We start from the raw sequence: 19680 nt of genomic DNA on the forward strand, positions 1-19680 counted from the left end.
GTACCAGTTGTGCAAAACAATCGAGGCTGCAGCTACAGATGTTGCTTAAACTCAGATTCGCGATGCATTTCTTCAGGTTTACAAGCCGATGCGGCCTGTCTTATCAGCGTCTGTTCAACATACTGCATACGTCTTTGATACTATAGGTGGGAACTGACTTAGATGTTGACAAAAAACAATTCACAACTCTGTGGAGAAGGTGATAGTTAACCCTGATGAGAGATCTTTTTCACACATTTCTGAACAACAAGAGGATCGCCCACTCCTTTGGTTAATAAAAAAAATGGCTTCAGTTTGTTAAACAAACCCGATGCAACCAAAACAAGAATATTTTCTGCCGTCCAACTCCATCTTGTTTCTGTACTTCATGCGGTTCTCTCTGCCTTTGTCTCTATGGTCGTGTTGTGCTTTCCCCGCTGATCCTCCCAGCTCAGGGGGCTAATGGAGGAATGTCATGATAAAAGGAGCAATGAGAGGACGTCTGGTCCTACCGTGTCTGGATGTCCTCGGACTTTACGCTCAGGGAATGTAGCAGCATCTCCTCTAGTCTTTGTCACTTTGAACTCCATCTTGAAGCACAAAACTGCTGTGTTTCTTCTTCTTTTTTTTTTCTTTTTTTTAAAAATTAATTTCAAGACTCCCCTTTCAGCTTTAACTTTATTGTCCCCGAGGGGAATTTACTGTTGCAGCCAGGTAGATGTAAGCACACGGATTCAGGTACAAAAAACATACAATGCATGAATACATCGAGTGAAAACAGGAAACCTACAGTATGCCGTCACTAAATCGACAATAATCAGCCCCCAGTAGTTAAATGGTAAACTAATCATTAGTTGGGACATCTTCAGCTTTGTGACAACTTTAACATAATCCTGTGCTGCTTCAATTAAAACACGTCGGTTGTAGAAAAAATTAACAATATTCCTCTGAATTCAAGAGTCACCTGTGTGACTTGGCTACATTTCTCAACTTCTATTCACGTCTTTGGAAGTATTTTTGCTACACAAAAATTTGATGTGCAAGTGATCACAAAACTTCTGCTGTAGATGTTTTAGTGAGTTCTTGGTTTACAAAATAATGTAATCCATTAGGCTTGGTGTGACTTGAATGAATCTTTTGGAGCAGCTGTATTTAAAAAGAACGTGGTTAACTTCTAGTTGTGCTTTGAGTTGATCTTTCGAGGGACTCAGCGTTTTCCCAGCTGCCTCTGCATGTTGTCGGCCTGGTCATTAGCGATATCCATTTCACCGGTGGTCAGTCCTCCCTGTGATAGCCCATTACGTTATGGAAAGTTGCACCAGTGCCCAGAATGTAACCCCTTTACTACTACTAGATCTAATTACAGCAGCTATGCAACACTGCCTGTCTCTCTAACTACCTGTCTCTCTCTCTGTCACTTCCTCACTGTGGGTCTGTCTTTAAAGCGCCCATATTATACTCATTTTCAGGTTCATAATTGTATTTTAAGGTTGTACCAGAATAGGTTTACATGGTTTAATTTTCAAAAAACACCATATTTTTGTTGTACTGCACAGCTCTCTCTCACTGCTGCAGATCCTCTTTCACCTGGTTTCTGTTTTGGCTACAGAGTGAGACCTCTTTTCTTCTTCTTCTTCTGTACTATCTTTGATTGCACTCGCACATGCTCAGTAGCTCAGATGTAGATCATGTCAGCTAGCTAGCTCCATAGAAGTAAAAGACAGGTTGTTTCTCCAACTTCAGTCAGTTACAAGGCAGGATTAGCTGGGAGACTTCTAAATGAGGGCGCACATGTAAGTAGTTCTTTTGTAGATTATGATGAACTTGTGTGTGTTGTAGCAGTGCTTTGCTATTGAGAACGAGGTACCATGCTAGTGTTAGCATTAGCGTTAGCATGCTAACGCTAACGCTACGAGCTAATGGTTGCGGTTAGCCAGCTCATTTCGGATTGTGACGTCACAGTCCGAGCCGATTTTGAACAGCTCACTAGGAGACTGAAGGCAGGACACATTCAGAAACCGTATCTCACTCAAAACAGCATGGATGGATTTTTTTCAAAGTTTGTATGTGTGTGGAAGCACCAGAGACACAAAAGAACACCCCAAATACCAGAAAAAGTGTTTTTTTCATAATATGGGCACTTTAACTCTTTAACTTTACTTCTTCCCCCTCTCTCTGGACCTTTTAACTCTAAAGATCTTGCTTGGAAAGCAGTGTGTTGTCTGTCTACAGAAATATAATCCCTTTAAAAAAGGGACACAAAAAAGACCAAATGCATAGTTATTTACTGCTAATCATTAATATAAATGTGGAGCAATCTTTGTGGATATCAAAAGCGGAAATTCCATATTGATCTTTTTCCTTACGTGTGTGTGTGTGTGTGTTTCTTATCAGAGTGGACACTCCCATAGTTCTTTAGCTGCACCACAGCGATCAATAGTGGTTTATAAGTGACCAGCCTCTCTCTTTCTCTCTGTCCCTGTGTCTCTCCCCAGAGTGAGCCGATTTTCTTGGCCTACTTACATAGAGCTCCCTGTTTGAACACTCAGGCAGAGAGCAAAGCAGCAACCAAAACTGAGCTTGAGAGCAACATCTCTTCATCCCTCACTAACAGTTTTTGACCTAAAATGTGCCGTGAACTGAAACACCTCCCCTCTTTCCCCTTATATTTCCCTTAAAATGTATTTGAATTTTTAAAAGACAGCATCTTTACAGGCTTGGCAGACCCAGAAAAAACTGTCTTTGGTTTTGTTGACCCAGTGTCAGATAATGTGTTGATTCAACCATGTGGTCGCTTTTGAGGCTCGTAGTTTGTTGTGTGTAATATCGGACGTGAGGTTAAAAAAGGGGAAATGAAATCCACTTTTACATAAGTTCCCCAAACACATCTCAACTGTAAATACCATGACGCCTTAACAGCAAACTTACAACTTGTGAAGCTTTTCTTGGAGATATTTAGACTCTACTTGCTGTCACTGTCCTGTCACCATTGTTTTCTGTCTCTTTAAAGAAAAAGGCGGCAGCAGTCTTCCTCAGAGATATTTCATAGACTAATAAATGGTCGACAGATAAATGGATGGTGGAAATACTCATTAATTGCAGCAGTATTTCCAGCTATGGAGTTATGCTAAAAATGATAATAGAATAGTATACATTGCTACTTTCTGTCTGAGAAGGGGAACTGATTTCAAGGTGTTCCAGCCTGTTGTGTCTGCAAACTGTGTGTGTGTGATCTCTTTTAAAACAAGAAAGATTAGGGTGCTTAAATCAATGAGGAAATTTCAATAGGCTCTTTATAAGTTAAGTGTTTTTATACTAAATTTAAAATGGCAGTGGAAACGCTATAGAACTGGTTGTGACTCAGTGAAGCTTTCCTTACTGCTGCTCCTGTTGTTGATGATGATGATGATGATGATGTGTGGCAGGAAGTACAGCGTTCAGCAGCAGCAGCTGCTGTCTGTTCGTTCGTTTGGAACCATCCAGAAATATTTTAATTCCTCCTCTGGACCTAATATTTTCTAATATGTTTTATATAAGTTAGTTTATTAGTATATTCAGCTCGTTGTGGGCGGCATGTGAAAAACACCCTGAGGTGTGGAAACTCATAATTACGACGGTGATTAGCAGTATAGCAGTAAGTACACACATCAGTGGTTCGATCAATGAAGACTTGTTAGTGAGATGGTTTTCACACTTGCTGAGCTGCAGAAATAGGAAGTGTGTGTGTGTGTGTGTGTGTGTGTGTGTGTGTGTGTGTGTGTGTGTGTGTGTGTGTGTGTGTGTGTGTGTCTCTTTGTGGGTGTTTGTCTGTCTTTGTGCATCTGTGTGTGTTTGTAAAAGTGTGTTTGTGGATGTGTGTGTACCAAAGCTTGCACCTGGCTCCTTGTCTGTGCCCCAAAGACCAGAGGGGTGCAACAAAGAACGCCTTTTCCCAAAAACCATTATGCGTACACACACACACACACACACACACACACACACACACACACACACACACACACACACACACACACACACACACACACACTCTTAATGCTCAACAGAGCCAGGTGTATGTCCAGATTTAGGCTAAAAGATTATTACGTGAAAGTATGTATTACAAGTTTAAGATGGTGTGTGTGTGTGTGTGTGTGTGTGTGTGTGTGTATGTGTGTGTGTGTGTGTGTGCGCGCACGATGGAAGCCAGATAGAACTATGATGAGGGAAGAAGGGATCTGCGCAACTTCCCCCCCAAGGAAATGCCAGGGGAGTGGAGTCATCCTGGACGGACGCGCACACACACACACACACACACACACACACACACACACACACACACACACACACACACACACACACACACACACACACACACACACAGTGGTCTTATCTTATTCTTCCTCTTCTTTTTTAAACCCTCTGACACCGAACCTCCTTCTCCTGCTCATCTTCACTCATTTTTCTTTCTTTCTTTCTTTCTTTCTCCCCAAAACGTCCCGTGTTTTCTGGCAGTAGCCTGAAAAAGTCCAGAAACAGATTTCCAGATCTTGAAGGAAAAAGAACAGCAACAAAAATGTTTTTAAAAAGCGGCAGGACAGAAATGTTGCTTTAAGATGTCGCTGGTCAATATTTCTTTCATTTAATAATCCTTTGAGGCCACATTGCAGTGACAAGAGTGAGATAGCAGGATTTCCCATCTCACGCTAGTGACAATTGTTTTTGAAAAAGGTACCAGAGCAGTAAATGTAGTGGTAAAACGGTAAGTCTCCACTTCGTCAAATGATTTTTTGGCCACGTAGGAGCAGTGGAAGATTAACAGGAGTTTATTCACACATCCATCAGTTACAAAGCAACATTATTTTTCATTTGAAGTGGCCACCTGATGAATATAAGTCCAATATTCACTATGTGTTTGGTCTCTACAAACTCCTGAGGGAAATATCTTTTCTTTAGCTGCTAAATACTCCACTATGATCACCAGCTAGTCACTGACTGTGTTTGTCTGCTTGTTTGGTGCTGAACAAGTAGTGTTCAGTGGGTTTTGGGGTCTTTTTCTCCAATTTCAGCTGCCTTCTGCAGCCAAAAAACCACACCATGAAAGCGGTGAAAGTGAACCAGAATAGTAAAGTTGAGGGCCAGACAGTTAAACATTGAGCTGAAACGATAAATCTCTGTAAAGCCGAGGAGAGCTGCAGATTCAAGTGATAATTCTCCGTAGGTTCAACACTATAAGCGACCCATTTCATATTGTCATTTGATACATAGTCATTAAAACAATATTGATTATAAGCCCTTGTGTTATTGTGAACTGCAATTCACAGTGTCAGCACATTAAAGGATAATTCCGGTGTATTACAAACGTGGATCCTTTTTTCATAAAGTAGTTGTATTTGAACGTAAATTGTTATTATATTATTAACTATTAACACTCGTTTACTTTGCAAAAAAATCTGACGTTTCTCTGATCTTTCAACACGTAGCAATTAAACTGACCACAGATCAGTATCTGGGTTCAGCTTCGGTCTCTCTCACTTTAATGAGAAATCCAGATCACTCCTCTCACTCCACCCCCGTCGAAGCTACAGCTCAAAGGTTACACCAGCTGAAGGATCATGGGGGTGGTGTTCCTTATGAACTCTAGGGTCAGGTCCCAGTAGTCTGAGTAAGGGACCTCTGCTGCCTCGATGGGTGCTGATTAGAGGTGATGGAGGCTTTGACAGAGCCTTTCTAAACGTCCGCCGTGGGGCTCATTTAGGCTCGATGATTGTCGTTTTCATTACCTGCTTTTATTTTTTCAAATTGCTGCAAATGTACTTTGGTACGAGCAGTCTGTGAAACTGTCAGCGCTTAAACAAAGGGTTCCACATGTCTCGTGGGCAGCAGGTTAGAGGCTGATGAGTGTTGTAGTATTTCATCACCAAAAGTAATTATCATGAACAAACCATCACAGAGTGACCTCTACGTTACGTTTTACATTGTGAGCCACTCTTGGGGTTGGAGGAAAATGTGAAGCATTTAAGAATTTTATGGCTTCTGGTGAAAGACGTAAAAAAGCAGATGAAAAAAATAATATCCCCACACACACACACACAAAAAAAACCTAACTTAAAGAACTTTTAATTGATTTCTTTTGGCCACTTGCAAACATCAGAACAAGCTATAAACACAACATCCAGTCCACAACATTAGTGATTGTAAATGTGGTCGCTGGCCAGTGCTCTCCACTGTGGTCTTTTACAGTATTTATTAGTAAGTATTAGGGCTGCAGCTATCGATTTATTTTAGTAATCGAGTACTCTACCGATTATTCCATCGAGTAATTGAGTAATTGGATAAGAAATACTTGTTTTATTGAAGAGCAATAATATACAATTTTCAGAAAATTGCTTACAATATCATCTCTCAAAAAACTAAACATATTAAGTGCATTTAAGTGCCATATTACATTGTTTTTAAAGAAAACATTTTCTGAAATGCAATAACAACCTCAAACTAAGGCATACATTAAACATACATGAACATTACCTTAAAGGTCCCATGACATGGTGCTCTTTGGATGCTTTATATAGGCCTTAGTGGTCCCTTAATACTGAATCTAAAGTCTCTTTTATATACGCCTTAGTGGTCCCCTAATACTGTATCTGAAGTCTCTTTTATATAGGCCTTAGTGGTCCCCTAATACTGTATCTGAAGTCTCTTTCCCTAAATTCAGCCTTGGTGCAGAATTACAGCCACTAGAGCCAGTCCCACAATGAGCTTTCCTTAGGATGTGCCATTTCTGTGTCTGTAGCTATTGAGGAGGAGAGAGGGCGGGGCAAGGTGGAGGGTGTGGCCTTGACCAACTGCCACTTTTCTCGTTTGAAAGCCATGATGTATCCCTCTCATGGCTGGGCCAAATTCTCTGGGCGGGCAAAGCAGAGAAAGGGGAGGTAACCTCCCTTGTTATGACCTCATAACAAGCAAGATTCCAGAACAGCTCATCTGAGCTTTCATTTTCTCAAAGGCAGAGCAGGATACCCAGGGCTCAGTTTACAACTATCACCATTTCAAGCCAATTGGGGACCATAGGAAGGCTGGGGGAACTAATATTAAAAAACCTCATAAAGTAAAATTTTCATGCCATGGGACCTTTAAGTTGTGCAACTTAATAGACGGGATTGTTGACCCACTATCATATATATATATATATATATCATTTAAAACAGGAGTATTTTCTGATAAGATGAAAGTAGCTAAAGTCATCCCATTGTATAAATCTGGTGACTCACATATTTTCAATAATTATAGACCAATATCTCTGCTTTCACAGTTCTCAAAAATACTTGAAAAACTATTTGTCAAAAGGCTAGATAACTTCATTGATAAAAACAATTTACTAATTGACAGTCAGTATGGATTCCGATCTGGTAGATCAACGTATATGGCACTTATTGAGTTAGTTGAAAGATTATCAAATTGTATTGAAAATAAAAACTATGCAGTGGGGGTTTTCATAGATTTAAAAAAAGCTTTTGATACTGTTGATCACAAAATCATGTTAAAAAAATTGGAAAGGTATGGCATAACGGTAGGGTTCCACACAGCGAAACACCTCGCGAATTTCGGCCAGCGAAAGTTTGCCTCGGGGGGCGTGGTCGCGAAAACAACACGCAAGACCGCAACATTTTTTTAAATGTCCCGGGCTGGCAGAAGACAGGGCGGTAAAAATGCACAGCAGCAAACCATCGGTAAAATGTTAGCTCATAAATGCTCTGGTAACCTGGCTATGTAGCCTAGCTGCCTTGCTATGCTTACAATGAAATGCAATGTCCGAACATGCTAGCGGGTGACCTGTCGGCTAGCTGAATCATTTTGAGTGTTTAAACTATCTCCAGTGGTCTATTTGGTGGTGTGTGTTCGCCCTGTTTAAGTTCGTGTGACATATAAACAACAATCCGTGTTGCTACAAGCGTCAATGTTTGCCAATAAAACATGTAATCAAACAAATGCACAAGTAGCCTAGCTAGCTAGCTACCTGGCTAGGCTACAATGAAATCCAATGTCCGAACATGCAGCGCGAGCGGGACGAGCCGTTGCTTAGAAAGTCAAGTGTTTAAACTAACATATACAGTGATCTATTTAGTGGTGTATGTGCCCTAATTAAGTTTGTGTGTCATATAAAACACAATTCGTGTTGATAGAAGTACCGATGTTCGTGTAGAAACATTTTAATCACATCAAAATTTTCATGATACTGCGCTGATGACCTCCGCCATCTTGGTCAGACTTTTTTTGTAACCCGCGCCTATAAACACAAACACGCGGACCTGATTGGTTCTCGAGTGGTCCTCATTTGAATAAAGTTAAACTTTCGTCAACTTTATTTCGCTCCCCTCGGCGATTCGCTCTCATCTCGCTGAATCAGGGCGAATTTCGTCTCCATTCAACCTCAATGAGAGCAAAGCAAAATTTCGCTGTGTGGAAACCTACCGTAAGAGGTGTGGCCTTTAACTGGATAAAAAACTATATTGAAAACAGGAGTCAGTTTGTTCAAATGGGTAATCACCGGTCAACGAGTCTCAATATTTCCTGTGGAGTTCCACAGGGGTCAGTTTTAGGCCCCAAATTGTTTATCCTTTACTTAATGATATTTGTAAATCATCACATGTACTAAAATTTACTATTTTTGCAGATGACACAAATATTTTTGGTTGTGGGGATAACTTGCAGCAGACGCTGGAAATGGTCACTAATGAAATGAATAAATTAAAACTATGGTTTGATTCAAATAAGTTATCTTTAAACTTGAACAAAACTAAATTCATAATATTTGGAAATCGTACTATAAATAGAGATGTTAAAATAGTAATTGATAATGAAACAATTGAAAGAGTCTACGAAAATAAATTTCTGGGTGTTGTTCTTGACCATAAACTCTGCTGGAAGCCACACATTAAATATTTGTCCACAAAGATGGCCAGGAGTATTGGTATATTGAGTAAAACTAGATACATCTTGAACAAAAATACATTACATACTCTGTACTGCACCCTTATTGTACCATATATGTTATAAGTTGGAAGCAACTTGAAAAAAATTTGTGCATTGCAAAAAAGAGCAATTAGGATAATAAATCACATCGGGTATTATGAACACACTAATCATTTGTTCTTTAATTCACATTTGCTGAAATTTATGGACATTGTTACATTTAAAACTGCTCAATTTATGTTTAAAGTTAAAGAAAATAATTTACCTTTTTAACATATGTGCAATGTTTAATTAAAGAAATGGGGGATATCATCTAAGAGGTCATTGTATGTTTAAGCAACCACTTGTGCAAACTACTGTTAAAAGCCTGTGTGTTTCAGTTTGTGGGGTGACCTTATGGAATGGACTGAACAATGATATCAAACAGAGCCATAATATCATTCAGTTCAAAAATAGATTAAAGACATCATTACTTGATCAATACAGAAAAGAATAAACTGAAACAGAGGATTGTAATTTGTAATTTAAATGGTATTGTTGTATATTATTGTCTTGTTGTAAATTACTGTAAGACTGAAATATTGTATGCTATATTTGCATATCTATTTTACTTTGTTTTCTTTTTCTGTTGTTGTTTTTGTTAGATTCTGATTGTTTGTGTTTTATCTTATGTTTTTATGTTTTGCAACATTGTTGTTTGTTCGAGATAAACAAATAAACTAAACTAAACTTAACTTTCAGAACTACAAGTTTCGACCTGAGACTGATCTGTATATAGGCCTATATGTAAATATTAGTTATACTCAACCTATTTTCATTTATATATTTGATTACAATGCTACACAGCTCTGTTACACTTATGCTAGTAGATCGTTGATCAGCTGTTTCTCCGTGAAGAGTGAGAGAAAATGGTGCGCAACAGTCAGCTGTTTTTCAGAAGGGATAGTCAACAAGTTGGCTCTTTAGATCAGATCGTGGTCACCACTACGCATTTTCTTGTCTTTGTTTTTGGTAGTTGTTGTGTTTGGTGTAGTTTCATCGTCCATACGACTCTGTGATTTACTTTTGTCGGGTCCGCTTCGTGGAATGGAGGATTAAGTTAGACTCAATGTTTTCTGTTGAGATGCTGAAGCATTGACGTTGTGCTATTATTGTGGTAAGCTAGGCAAGGCAATTTTATTTATATAGCACATTTCAGCAACAGTGCAATTCAAAGTGCTTTACATAAAACATTAAAACACAGTTAGAAATGAATACAAAATTAAAAACTGATAGAATACAGGAATAAAATTCACAGTGCAGTACAATGAATAAAAAAAAAGGCAATGTCAAAAAGAGAGGTCTTCAGCCTTGATTTAAAAGAGCTGAGAGTTGGTGCCGACCTACAATTTACTGGAAGTTTGTTCCAGATATGTGGAGCATAGAAACTGAAAGCGGTTTCCCCCTTTTTGGTTCTGATTCTGGGGATGACAAGCAAACCTGTCCCAGATGATCTGAGAGGTCTGGCTGGTTCATAGTTCACAAGCAGATCCGAAATGTATTTTGGCCCTAAACCGTTTAGTGATCTATATAACCAGCAGAAGTATTTTGAAATCTGTTCTTTGAGGCACTGGAAGCCAATGTAAAGACTTCAGAACGGGAGTGATGTGATCCACTTTCTTGGTCTTAGTGAGGACTGCAGCAGCAGTGTTCTGAATCAGCTGCAGCTGACTGATAGATTTTTTAGGGAGACCTGTAAGGACACCGTTACAGTTGTCAAGTCTACTGAAAATAAAAGCATGGACAAGTTTTTCCAAATCCTGCTGAGACATAAGTCCTTTAACCCTTGATATATTCTTAAGGTGGTAATAGTTAAATTTTGCAGTAGACTCACTGTACAGAGTTTTCGTTTTAATTATGTTTGAACTGATTCCAAACTTTGGACACTTTCTGTCTCTTCTCTTAGCCCCTTACGCTCTTTCTTCATTTTGTAATCAGTCTTCATGGCATGTGTCGCCAGCAGCGCCAGCCCGGTGTGCGACAGTAATAATCATCCGTGCGGAAACATCATGAGTGATGCAACGCTGGTAACATGATTTAAACGAAGCTTCAAGGCAAATCATTTTGCATCGAGGATTTTTAGTAATCAAATTATTCGAGTTACTCGAGGAATCGTTTCAGCCCTAGTAATTATCAGATATTGTACCTTTTTTTTTTAAAGATTTTTTTTTTTTGTATGTGGCTATTTTAGCCTTTTTTATTTTCATAGAACAGATGAAGACATGAAAAAGTAGAGAGAGAGGTAATGGCACGCAGCAAAGGGCCGCAGGTCAGAGTCGAACCCGCGGCTGCTGCGCCAAGGAGTAAACCTCTACATAAGTGCACCTGCTCTACCAACTGAGCTAACCCAGCCACTATATTGTACCTTTTTAACGTACTGTATTAGAAAAAATCATTAAATTTTATACAAAACTGATATACATAAGTATCTTTGTCCAGCCAGCTCAGCAAAATAAAACCCTGCAGTCAGCAGTTGATAAAAAGTGTGAGTGTAAAAAAAGTGACATCAGTGAAGCTGGTGATCTGTGGGGAGCAACGGGCCGTGCAGTGTTGGCAAACAGTGGCTGATTAAAGTGACTGTTGGCTGCCAGGGGGGAGGAAGGGGGTGAGTCAGTGATGCCCTGAAACCAAAGCAGAGTCTCTGAAGAAAAACGCTCCCTGAGTGTATCAATTCTTCAGCACCCACACACGTGACCTCTTCGAGCTCAGAGCAACCCGACAGTCTGCTGACTGAGCATCTGTTCTGAGCATCGGTCCAGAAAGTGGTTAAGACTTTACATCCATTTATCATATATTTCTCCCTGTCATCTTGCTCTGATGGAGGAAGACATTTCAACTTGGAATACCCTGAACATGAATTAACGAAAACTTAACTGGCAACAATTTGATAGTCGATTTAATAGTTTCATTTATCAAGAAAAAAATGGTAAAGATTCTCTGATTCCATCTTATTAAACATAAACATTCACTGCTTTTTTATTTTTATAAATAGATCAATTTGTTATAATTTTTTATTAAGCAAAAATGCAGACATTTATTCTCAAATGTGAGGATTTTCTGTTTAATGTGATTGTAAAAATCTGCTGGCTGGACAAAACAAGCAATTTAAAGACATCACCTTGGGCTTTAAGCATCGATTAATTGATGAACTAAAAAAGTAATTTGTAAATTTCTTGATAATGAAAATAATCTTTCAGTTGCAGCCCTAGTGAATATGTCTCATTGGGCTCAGTGAGACTGTGATTCACATGTTTCACTATTTTCTGAGATTTTATAGTATTATCTTATCGTTAATGCAACTGTATTTTAAATGCGTACACCGTTACATATTCTGCAGCTGCAGGTTCCAGTGCTGTTCTGAAGCTTTATCAACTGGAATATGTTTTTAAGGTCCTTTTTTAAATATTCCATCAAATGTCTTTTGCCTATTTTTATACATATTTCACCAACCTCACTTATTTGGCATATTTACAAACTTTGTGGTCTTGACCACAATTTCAAATAAAAGTCTTGCTGTCTGAGAAGGACTTGTCTGCAAAATATATAGATTGTTGACACTAAAACAATTGAATCCGTGGAGAGTTTTGGTCTCCCATGATGAGTTAAAGCTGAATACAGTGGATTATTCAATCTTTGTAAATTTGAATTTAAAGATGATATATAATATCCTAAAACAACAGTTTTCAGGGATTTTAGCTGACAAAATAACTGTGATCAGGCTTCAAAAATCCACATGAGCATAAACCAAGGCTGTATTGTTATCTCAGCCATGGTGTAAAGAAGTAAAGTCCCCCCCTGAAATACTGACTTTGCCTCAAGGGCATCTGAAAGAAATGTGTTGAGACCATGTGAGCCTAAAAAGTCTGCACTGAAACCAAAACGGATGGCCTCCCACCCCCCGGGCCCTCCAGGCTTTTCCATTATTAAGGGAGACTCCGGTCCTAACGTCCCACACAGAGACTTGACCAAGCACGGTGAGGATGGATCATGGTGCTAGTCATGGGAGAGTCGGATGACCGCAGTATGATATCATGTATGAATGGAGCGTGGAGCCAGCGGGGAGGTGCTAACAGAGAGTTTCAATAACTGCATTATCTACATCCATGTATGTACAAGGACTTGGGGGGGAGAAAAGTGAAGTTTTAAATCTCCTAGATCTTCGGTTTATCCAGTCATGCAGTTGTACTGTAAATAGAACAGCTGCTTTTATTTCCATTTTTGCTTTTATATTAATTCTTGGAATCATGAAATGTGGCTTCAGTGAAGAACTTATCCCCCTGGATAATGTCTGGTTAAGGTGAGATGTTGAGCCATCACTAATGAGTCTAGTTTTCTCTGGACCAAGCACTCACTTGACAATTGGAAAGTTTGAAATCTTAATGGAAAATCAAGCATCCACACCATTTAAGACGATACATAATGTACAGTATCTAAAAATCCAAAGTAGTGAAAAAACCCAGACATTGCTTAAATCTTAGCTAAAATGACTGATGTAAGGATACTAACAGGGAGTCTTAACAGTGCAGGAACACAAGTTGTCAGACAGGTTGTAACATTTAAGGTGCACTTGTGCCACGTTCTATTTACCTCGGAACTCGGAAGCTGCAACTGGGAATGACGTCATACCTGAGTTGAATGCGTTCTATTTAAAAGTCGGATTTTCATTGTTTTCATTAGCTCTAGCCCGGTTAGCTATTGTTAGCAACCAGTTGATAACAACGCATTACGCTGTTTTTGTGCATGCAAACAGCGTAACATGTCCACAGATAGAAGTTGGACATGCCTGTGTGAACGATTTAGTGACACAAATGAGACAGAAGTGCTTATAACTGTATGTTACTGCAGCTTTCACAACTGTTGATACAGGGGGCAGCCATGTTGGATTTTGAACTCTGGGTACTGCGAGGTTGTACAAGTTCCGAGCTCGTAAATACGAGGTCAGGGGGCGTGTTTCCGACTTTGACCTCGTAAAATGCGAGTTCCCAGGTAAACAGAACACGGCATTGGTGTCCATTTCTCCTTCAAATACCAAGATCAGTGGTTGATTTGTTTTGGCTTGTGACCCCAAAATGAAGCAATGTCTACCTGCTAATTTTCTTTTTCTTTTGACCCATTTCTTTGTTTTTGTTTGTTCAACGTCCGGTTTTGTCTTTTAACTTCTGGTTGCTATTGCTGGCTACAGTTGATATAAAGAAAAAGTTGTGGTCCCGATCGGTTCACATTGCCTGTCGTACATCTAATCGGCAAAACGGTGAAAATAAAACCCAGATTGTAGAAAATATCCTGGAATTGTCCTTAAAGCTACAAAAAGCAGCCGAATAATGTCAATTTAATAAATCTTCGGACTGACTGATGAACCGCCCCCTGTCTTTTACCTTTTTATTTTATGTGTCCAAAATGGCTGTGTGTGTGTGTTTTGTTTCCGAACAAAGGAACCAGAGAAGAAGATGATGTCATCTTTTAACTGTTGTGTGCCTGTCTGTGTGTGTCGACGGTTGGGAGGGAGGGGGGGATTCTGTAATTATTACAGTGTGCGTTCTGAGGTCACCTTTCTCTCTCTCTCTCTCTCACACACACACACACACACACACACACACACACACACTGAGACTAATATAACGTACAGAAGCTGCTGTATGAACACCAGTGACATCATGACAGACAGTGATGAATGAATATCAAGCACACAAGAGTCCTTGAAGTGAAAATCAACCACTCGTGACCAATGTGTGTCGCTGTGTGTGTAGGTGTAGGTGTGCGTTCTGACAGTTTGCAATTTTTACTGCATCCTCTCAGTTTCCAATCACATTGGGAAATATTGGCCATTTTTCCTTTAGTGAAAAGAAATAATCAACAAGACGCTGTCTAAATGATTCAAAAAGATTGTGCGTGTGTGCGCGCGCAGACAGTAACACCATAAGTGCATGCATATTTCCTCTGTGTGAGAGTGAGATTATAAATAAACAGAGAAAAAGTTAGTGAGGTCAGACTGAGTAAGCTGGGGGAAATGTCAGAGTTCATATACATTTTGTGTATAAATGTAAGTGGTAAGTGCATTTATTAGTGCTGGTGAGTTTGTGTGTGTTTGCATTAGTATGCCAGAAATACGTTCCTGTTTGTGTGTGTTGTGAGTTAGAAACGGCTGACTCAGCATTGCTACAGAGTTTAATGGAGGCTGATGGAGGTCGGCTTACGTTGGCTTGCTGTGGCTGAAAAGCATCTCCACAGTTTAAGTATAACCAACTGACTTTTGAAGACTTTTGCCAGTTTTAAAAAAACAGTCAGGTAGTCATTAAGCTAAATAGTGAATACTTCATTTGTTTTTTTCAGGAGACTGACATAACACATCTGGCAGATAATAACAAACATTATCATTCATTTAAAGTGGTGTTTCTGGCCACCTGATGAATCTAGGTCCAAAGTTCACTCTCCATATGGCTCTTTAGCTGCTAAATGCTCCACTATCATTGCTAGGTAGTTGCTAACTTTGTCTGTCTGCTGTTTGCAGCCTGACAGGTAGTTGCCTAATGTGTCTTGAATGGGTTGTTTATGTAATATGCCTTTATTTTGTCCATTTAAAAACCACTTTCCCATGCAGGTACTCTGTCACTGTCCCTTGTTATTTTTTAGTCTCCTAAAAAGCACTGAAACAGCTCGGTTTATCTTTCCTCTCCTCTCCCCTTCACTCCAGTTTGTCCACTCCCTAAACTGTCACTCCTTTCCCTTTGTTTTTTATAGCTGATATGTTCAACATTATCAGCCCACCTACACTTTGTTGAGTTGTGCTATTCTTCAAATTTCTCTCAGTATCTACACTCCTCTCCCTTTGTACTCTACTGCCAGATTCATATTTCTGACTAACCTCTCATCACCTCTTGCAACATCTTAGCTATGTCTTTAATTGTCTTTGTGCTTGTTACTTCTAATGAGTTTTGTAATTCCCGCAGTAAGGTACAAGCAGAGATTTGCTCCCTTGTCATGTTTTGCAGTTTGCTCTCTCGATCAGCCTTGACCTTTTCACCAACCCCGCCTCCACACACGCGCACGCCACACGCACACGCACGTCCCCTTTGGTTAAACTTAAATGGGTTAATCCCTCATCACTCAAACTGTGGACTGCGCTAACTCATTCAGGATCGGGGGCCGGTGGCTCAGGTGTCTCAGTCCTGTTCCACACAAAGGAAACCGGATCATGTTCAGAAACACATGCACAGAGTCAGACATAAGCTACAAACTTGATGCAGACATAAAAGTTGCACAGACTTAGACTCACACTTTCTCTCTATATCAGTTAAGTATTTCCTCTCTGGTTCTCCGTCTGTGAAAACATTTGAGCTTACGTTGTTAACCCACAGTGGTAACTGAACCTGTCAGGTGATACTGTAGAGTGAAAATGGGCTTTCTCATTAACTTGGGTTTTGATGTTCACTCTGTGCCTAAAAAAGAGTAGAGTTATGTTTTAATTTCTTGCACGATCCCATACATTTATAACACTGTTCAGTTTGTTGAGGAATGCTGAAGGTCTGGACTATGGCCGGTAGTTTTCCACGCTATTGTAGAGGCAAATAACTTGTAATGAATGTGGTTTTTGTTTTTATGACCAACTGAATCGCAGTGTATGTTTACTCAGCTCATCTGGAAAGCTTTTTGATTGCACGGCCATGTGCTTGTCTGTGCTGTCTTTTTTTTGGCTTCTTTTACCAACACTGGGAAAAAAAGAAATATAACATTGTCATATAATTGACTGTTTATACTTTAACAATAGTCACATAAATGACTATAGACCATTTCACAGTTGTAAACATAAACATTGTAAATGGCCCCAAGTTGATTTCCTGTTGCAGTGTATGTGAATGACATTAACTGACAGGAAGTTAACTAGGGGCCAGGCTGTTGCCTAGCAATAGAATTCCATTGAAAATGTCTTATAGACTGCTGTGCAGGCTGCTAAAAAGTTTACATTTCCCTTATCTGTTCTCTCTTGTGCTTTTCTCTCCAGGGCCGACATGTCAAGACGGGACAACTGGCGGCCATCAAGGTTATGGACGTCACTGAGGTCAGTAAACACACCTTCTTTTAATATTTTGTTTTTATTCGCCCGGTTTCCATCCAAATCTCGTGAAGATTTAAATATTGGTAGTTGAGTGCATCGAGATAAGCAGCTGGTGGTGCTTATTCTCCAGGTGGATGCCATTAAAGGTCCCATGACATGGTGCTCTTTGGATGCTTTTATATAGACCTTAGTGGTCCCCTAATACTGTATCTGAAGTCTCTTTCCCGAAATTCAGCCTTGGTACAGAATTACAGCAAGTAGAGCCAGTCCCACAATGAGCTTTCCTTAGGATGTGCCATTTCTGTGTCTGTAGCTATTGAGGAGGAGGGAGGGAGGGGGGGTCGGCAAGGTAGAGGGCGGGGTTGTGGCCTTGACCAACTGCCACTTTGCTCGATTTGAAAGCCATGATGTCTCTCTCTCATGGGTGGGCCAAATTCTCTGGGCGGGCAAAGCAGAGAAAGGGGAGGTAACCTTGCTTCTTATGACCTCATAAGGAGAAGATTCCAGATCGGCCCATCTGAGCTTTCATTTTCTCAAAGGCAGAGCAGGATACCCAGGGCTTCGTTTACACCTATCACCATTTCTAGCCACTGGGGGACCATAGACAGGCTGTGGGAATGCATATTAATGTTAAAAAACCTCATAAAGTGACATTTTCATGCCATGGGACCTTTTAAAGCATTGCAGAAAAAGTGGACACACCGAGAGAATTAAACGAGCTGTAGTCAAACCTCAAATGGTGAAAAACGATGTAGAAAACGTGATGGAAATATGGCATTTATGTTTGTTTGATGTAGTACTTAAGGAAGGTTACAGTCTCCTTATCGCTCCACAAAGATCTGATGTTCTGTCTGCTGCCGATTTTAGTCTCTTCAGCGGAGCACAAAATTCAGTGGAAATTTATGTACGGCATGATTTATTGCTTTTTTCTTTTTTAGACACACCAACTTTGCCACTTAAAAAACACCTCAATATTATAACTTTTCAGCATTTCCACTCAGCTGGATAGAAACTCGCTTATTGTTGTCAGTGTAGAAGTCTCTTTTTTTAACTGCATGCTGGTTAAACTGCGGCTGCACTTTTGCAGGATTGTTGAATTCTGTAGAAAAAGCTAGTTCTCTTTCTGTTATAAGTAATGGTTCATGAAGTAACATGCTTCTTCTGTTGCCTCAGTTGTTTGAGAGATGTTAGTTTGGTTTTACACAGCTTTCAAATATATTCAAATATTTCCACTTTGAAAAGAGACTTACTGTAAATATTGTAAAATGGGATAGATGCATGAAAGATGCATGAGGTGAGACTAATACATAGCTGGAGCAGTTACCAGACTCACCTTAGCAGCATGCAGCGTTTGCAGATTTGGAATTGATCCCAAATTTAGTTTGATTGCATCTGTCGGACTAAATCAGTTCTAATTCTTGACTCAGGCATTCAATATAACGGTTAACAACAAAACCGTTTCTCTCACTCCCCTCCCTCTCTCTCTCGCCGCTCTGCTCCCTCATGTCAATGTTTTCTCTCCAAAAATAGTGCATGTGTGCGTGCGTGCCCATGGGTGCATGATCGGCAGTTTCCGCAAAATTAAGTTAGGACTCAGAGTGCTGTTTCTGTCTGTGTAATTGGAGCCAGTGTTTCTTTGTGTGTACACATGCAGAAATGTCTTATAAAACTGCATCTCATTGTGTCGATGGGGGTGGAAGTGAATGCTTTTTTCTTTCCTTTTGTATTAGTCATCATTGAATAAATAACTAACTGGGACAATGGGAAAAATATTCCCAAACACATATTTGAGGTCACTTGACCACTTCCTGCCCAGGCGCCTTGAAGAGGAATGAGTGTATCTTCAACATAAAATCCTTTAATCTGGGTCAACAGTTACACTGAAGAGGATTGTACTGTCGGCCTTTAGCTGTATGTCTAAAACCCTAATACTTCACATGAAGTCCCATTTTTAGGATGAGGTATGTAAGGTCCCATTTATAAAAAAGAAAATCTTTGGTTGCAGTAAGGCCTGCAACAGTGTCTGAGATATCAGTTTGGATGGAATTAAAATGCAGATGTAGTTCAGTAGTGTCATAATAATGATGTCTTAATAGGGTTTCAGATCAATTGGGATTGGCTAATCATGTCAAGGCTACAAGTTACCCCATGAAGCAAAGCCTACTTGAGACCCCTAATGCCTTATTGTAGACATTTTTCCTTTTCACATTGTTTCATTTGAAGGATTTTTAGGTAACACTTTCCTTAAATGCCCCCCTATTTAGCATTTATAAGCAGTTTAGAAACATTGTAAGCAGATACAGTATGTAGTGTTTATTCATGTATTTCTTAACAACTATAACCACCTGCTGGGGGCTAAAGTAAAGGTAAAGAGGCCTGAAAAGCTGAAAGTAGCCAATATTTCACAAGTAAAAATGAGAGAGAAGTAAACCTAATTTTGTGTAATAGAATCTCCCTTTAAGCATCTTGTGTCCCCTATTTATCTTCTGTTTACTGTCAATAGAGACTAATGGAACCACTTCTATTTTAAAAACAACCACCCTTAAAAAGGTTGACGGGACATTTTGGCATGTTTTGAATAGTGTTTTGTATTCTTCCTCTTTGCAGCACTTTATTTTTAGACTATTGAATATTTGTCACCTCTGCAGTCTTTTCCCCCT

The 19680-nt window shown here is 39.6% G+C and overlaps 1 protein-coding gene across 12 annotated transcripts in view; it reads left to right on the top strand.

The window, feature by feature from the left end:
- The window catches only part of LOC120569244 (mitogen-activated protein kinase kinase kinase kinase 4-like), a 113814-nt gene that overhangs the window by 35691 nt on the left and 58443 nt on the right, over positions 1–19680 (top strand). For all 12 annotated transcript variants that reach the window (XM_039817043.1, XM_039817044.1, XM_039817048.1 and 9 more), the window contains exon 3: positions 16967–17023. In XM_039817043.1, coding sequence (XP_039672977.1) covers positions 16967–17023 — 57 coding nt within the window. The remainder of the gene's footprint in view (positions 1–16966; positions 17024–19680) is intronic.

Source organism: Perca fluviatilis, chromosome 12 (genome assembly GCF_010015445.1).
Source record: "Perca fluviatilis chromosome 12, GENO_Pfluv_1.0, whole genome shotgun sequence".
Classification (NCBI taxonomy): domain Eukaryota; kingdom Metazoa; phylum Chordata; class Actinopteri; order Perciformes; family Percidae; genus Perca; species Perca fluviatilis.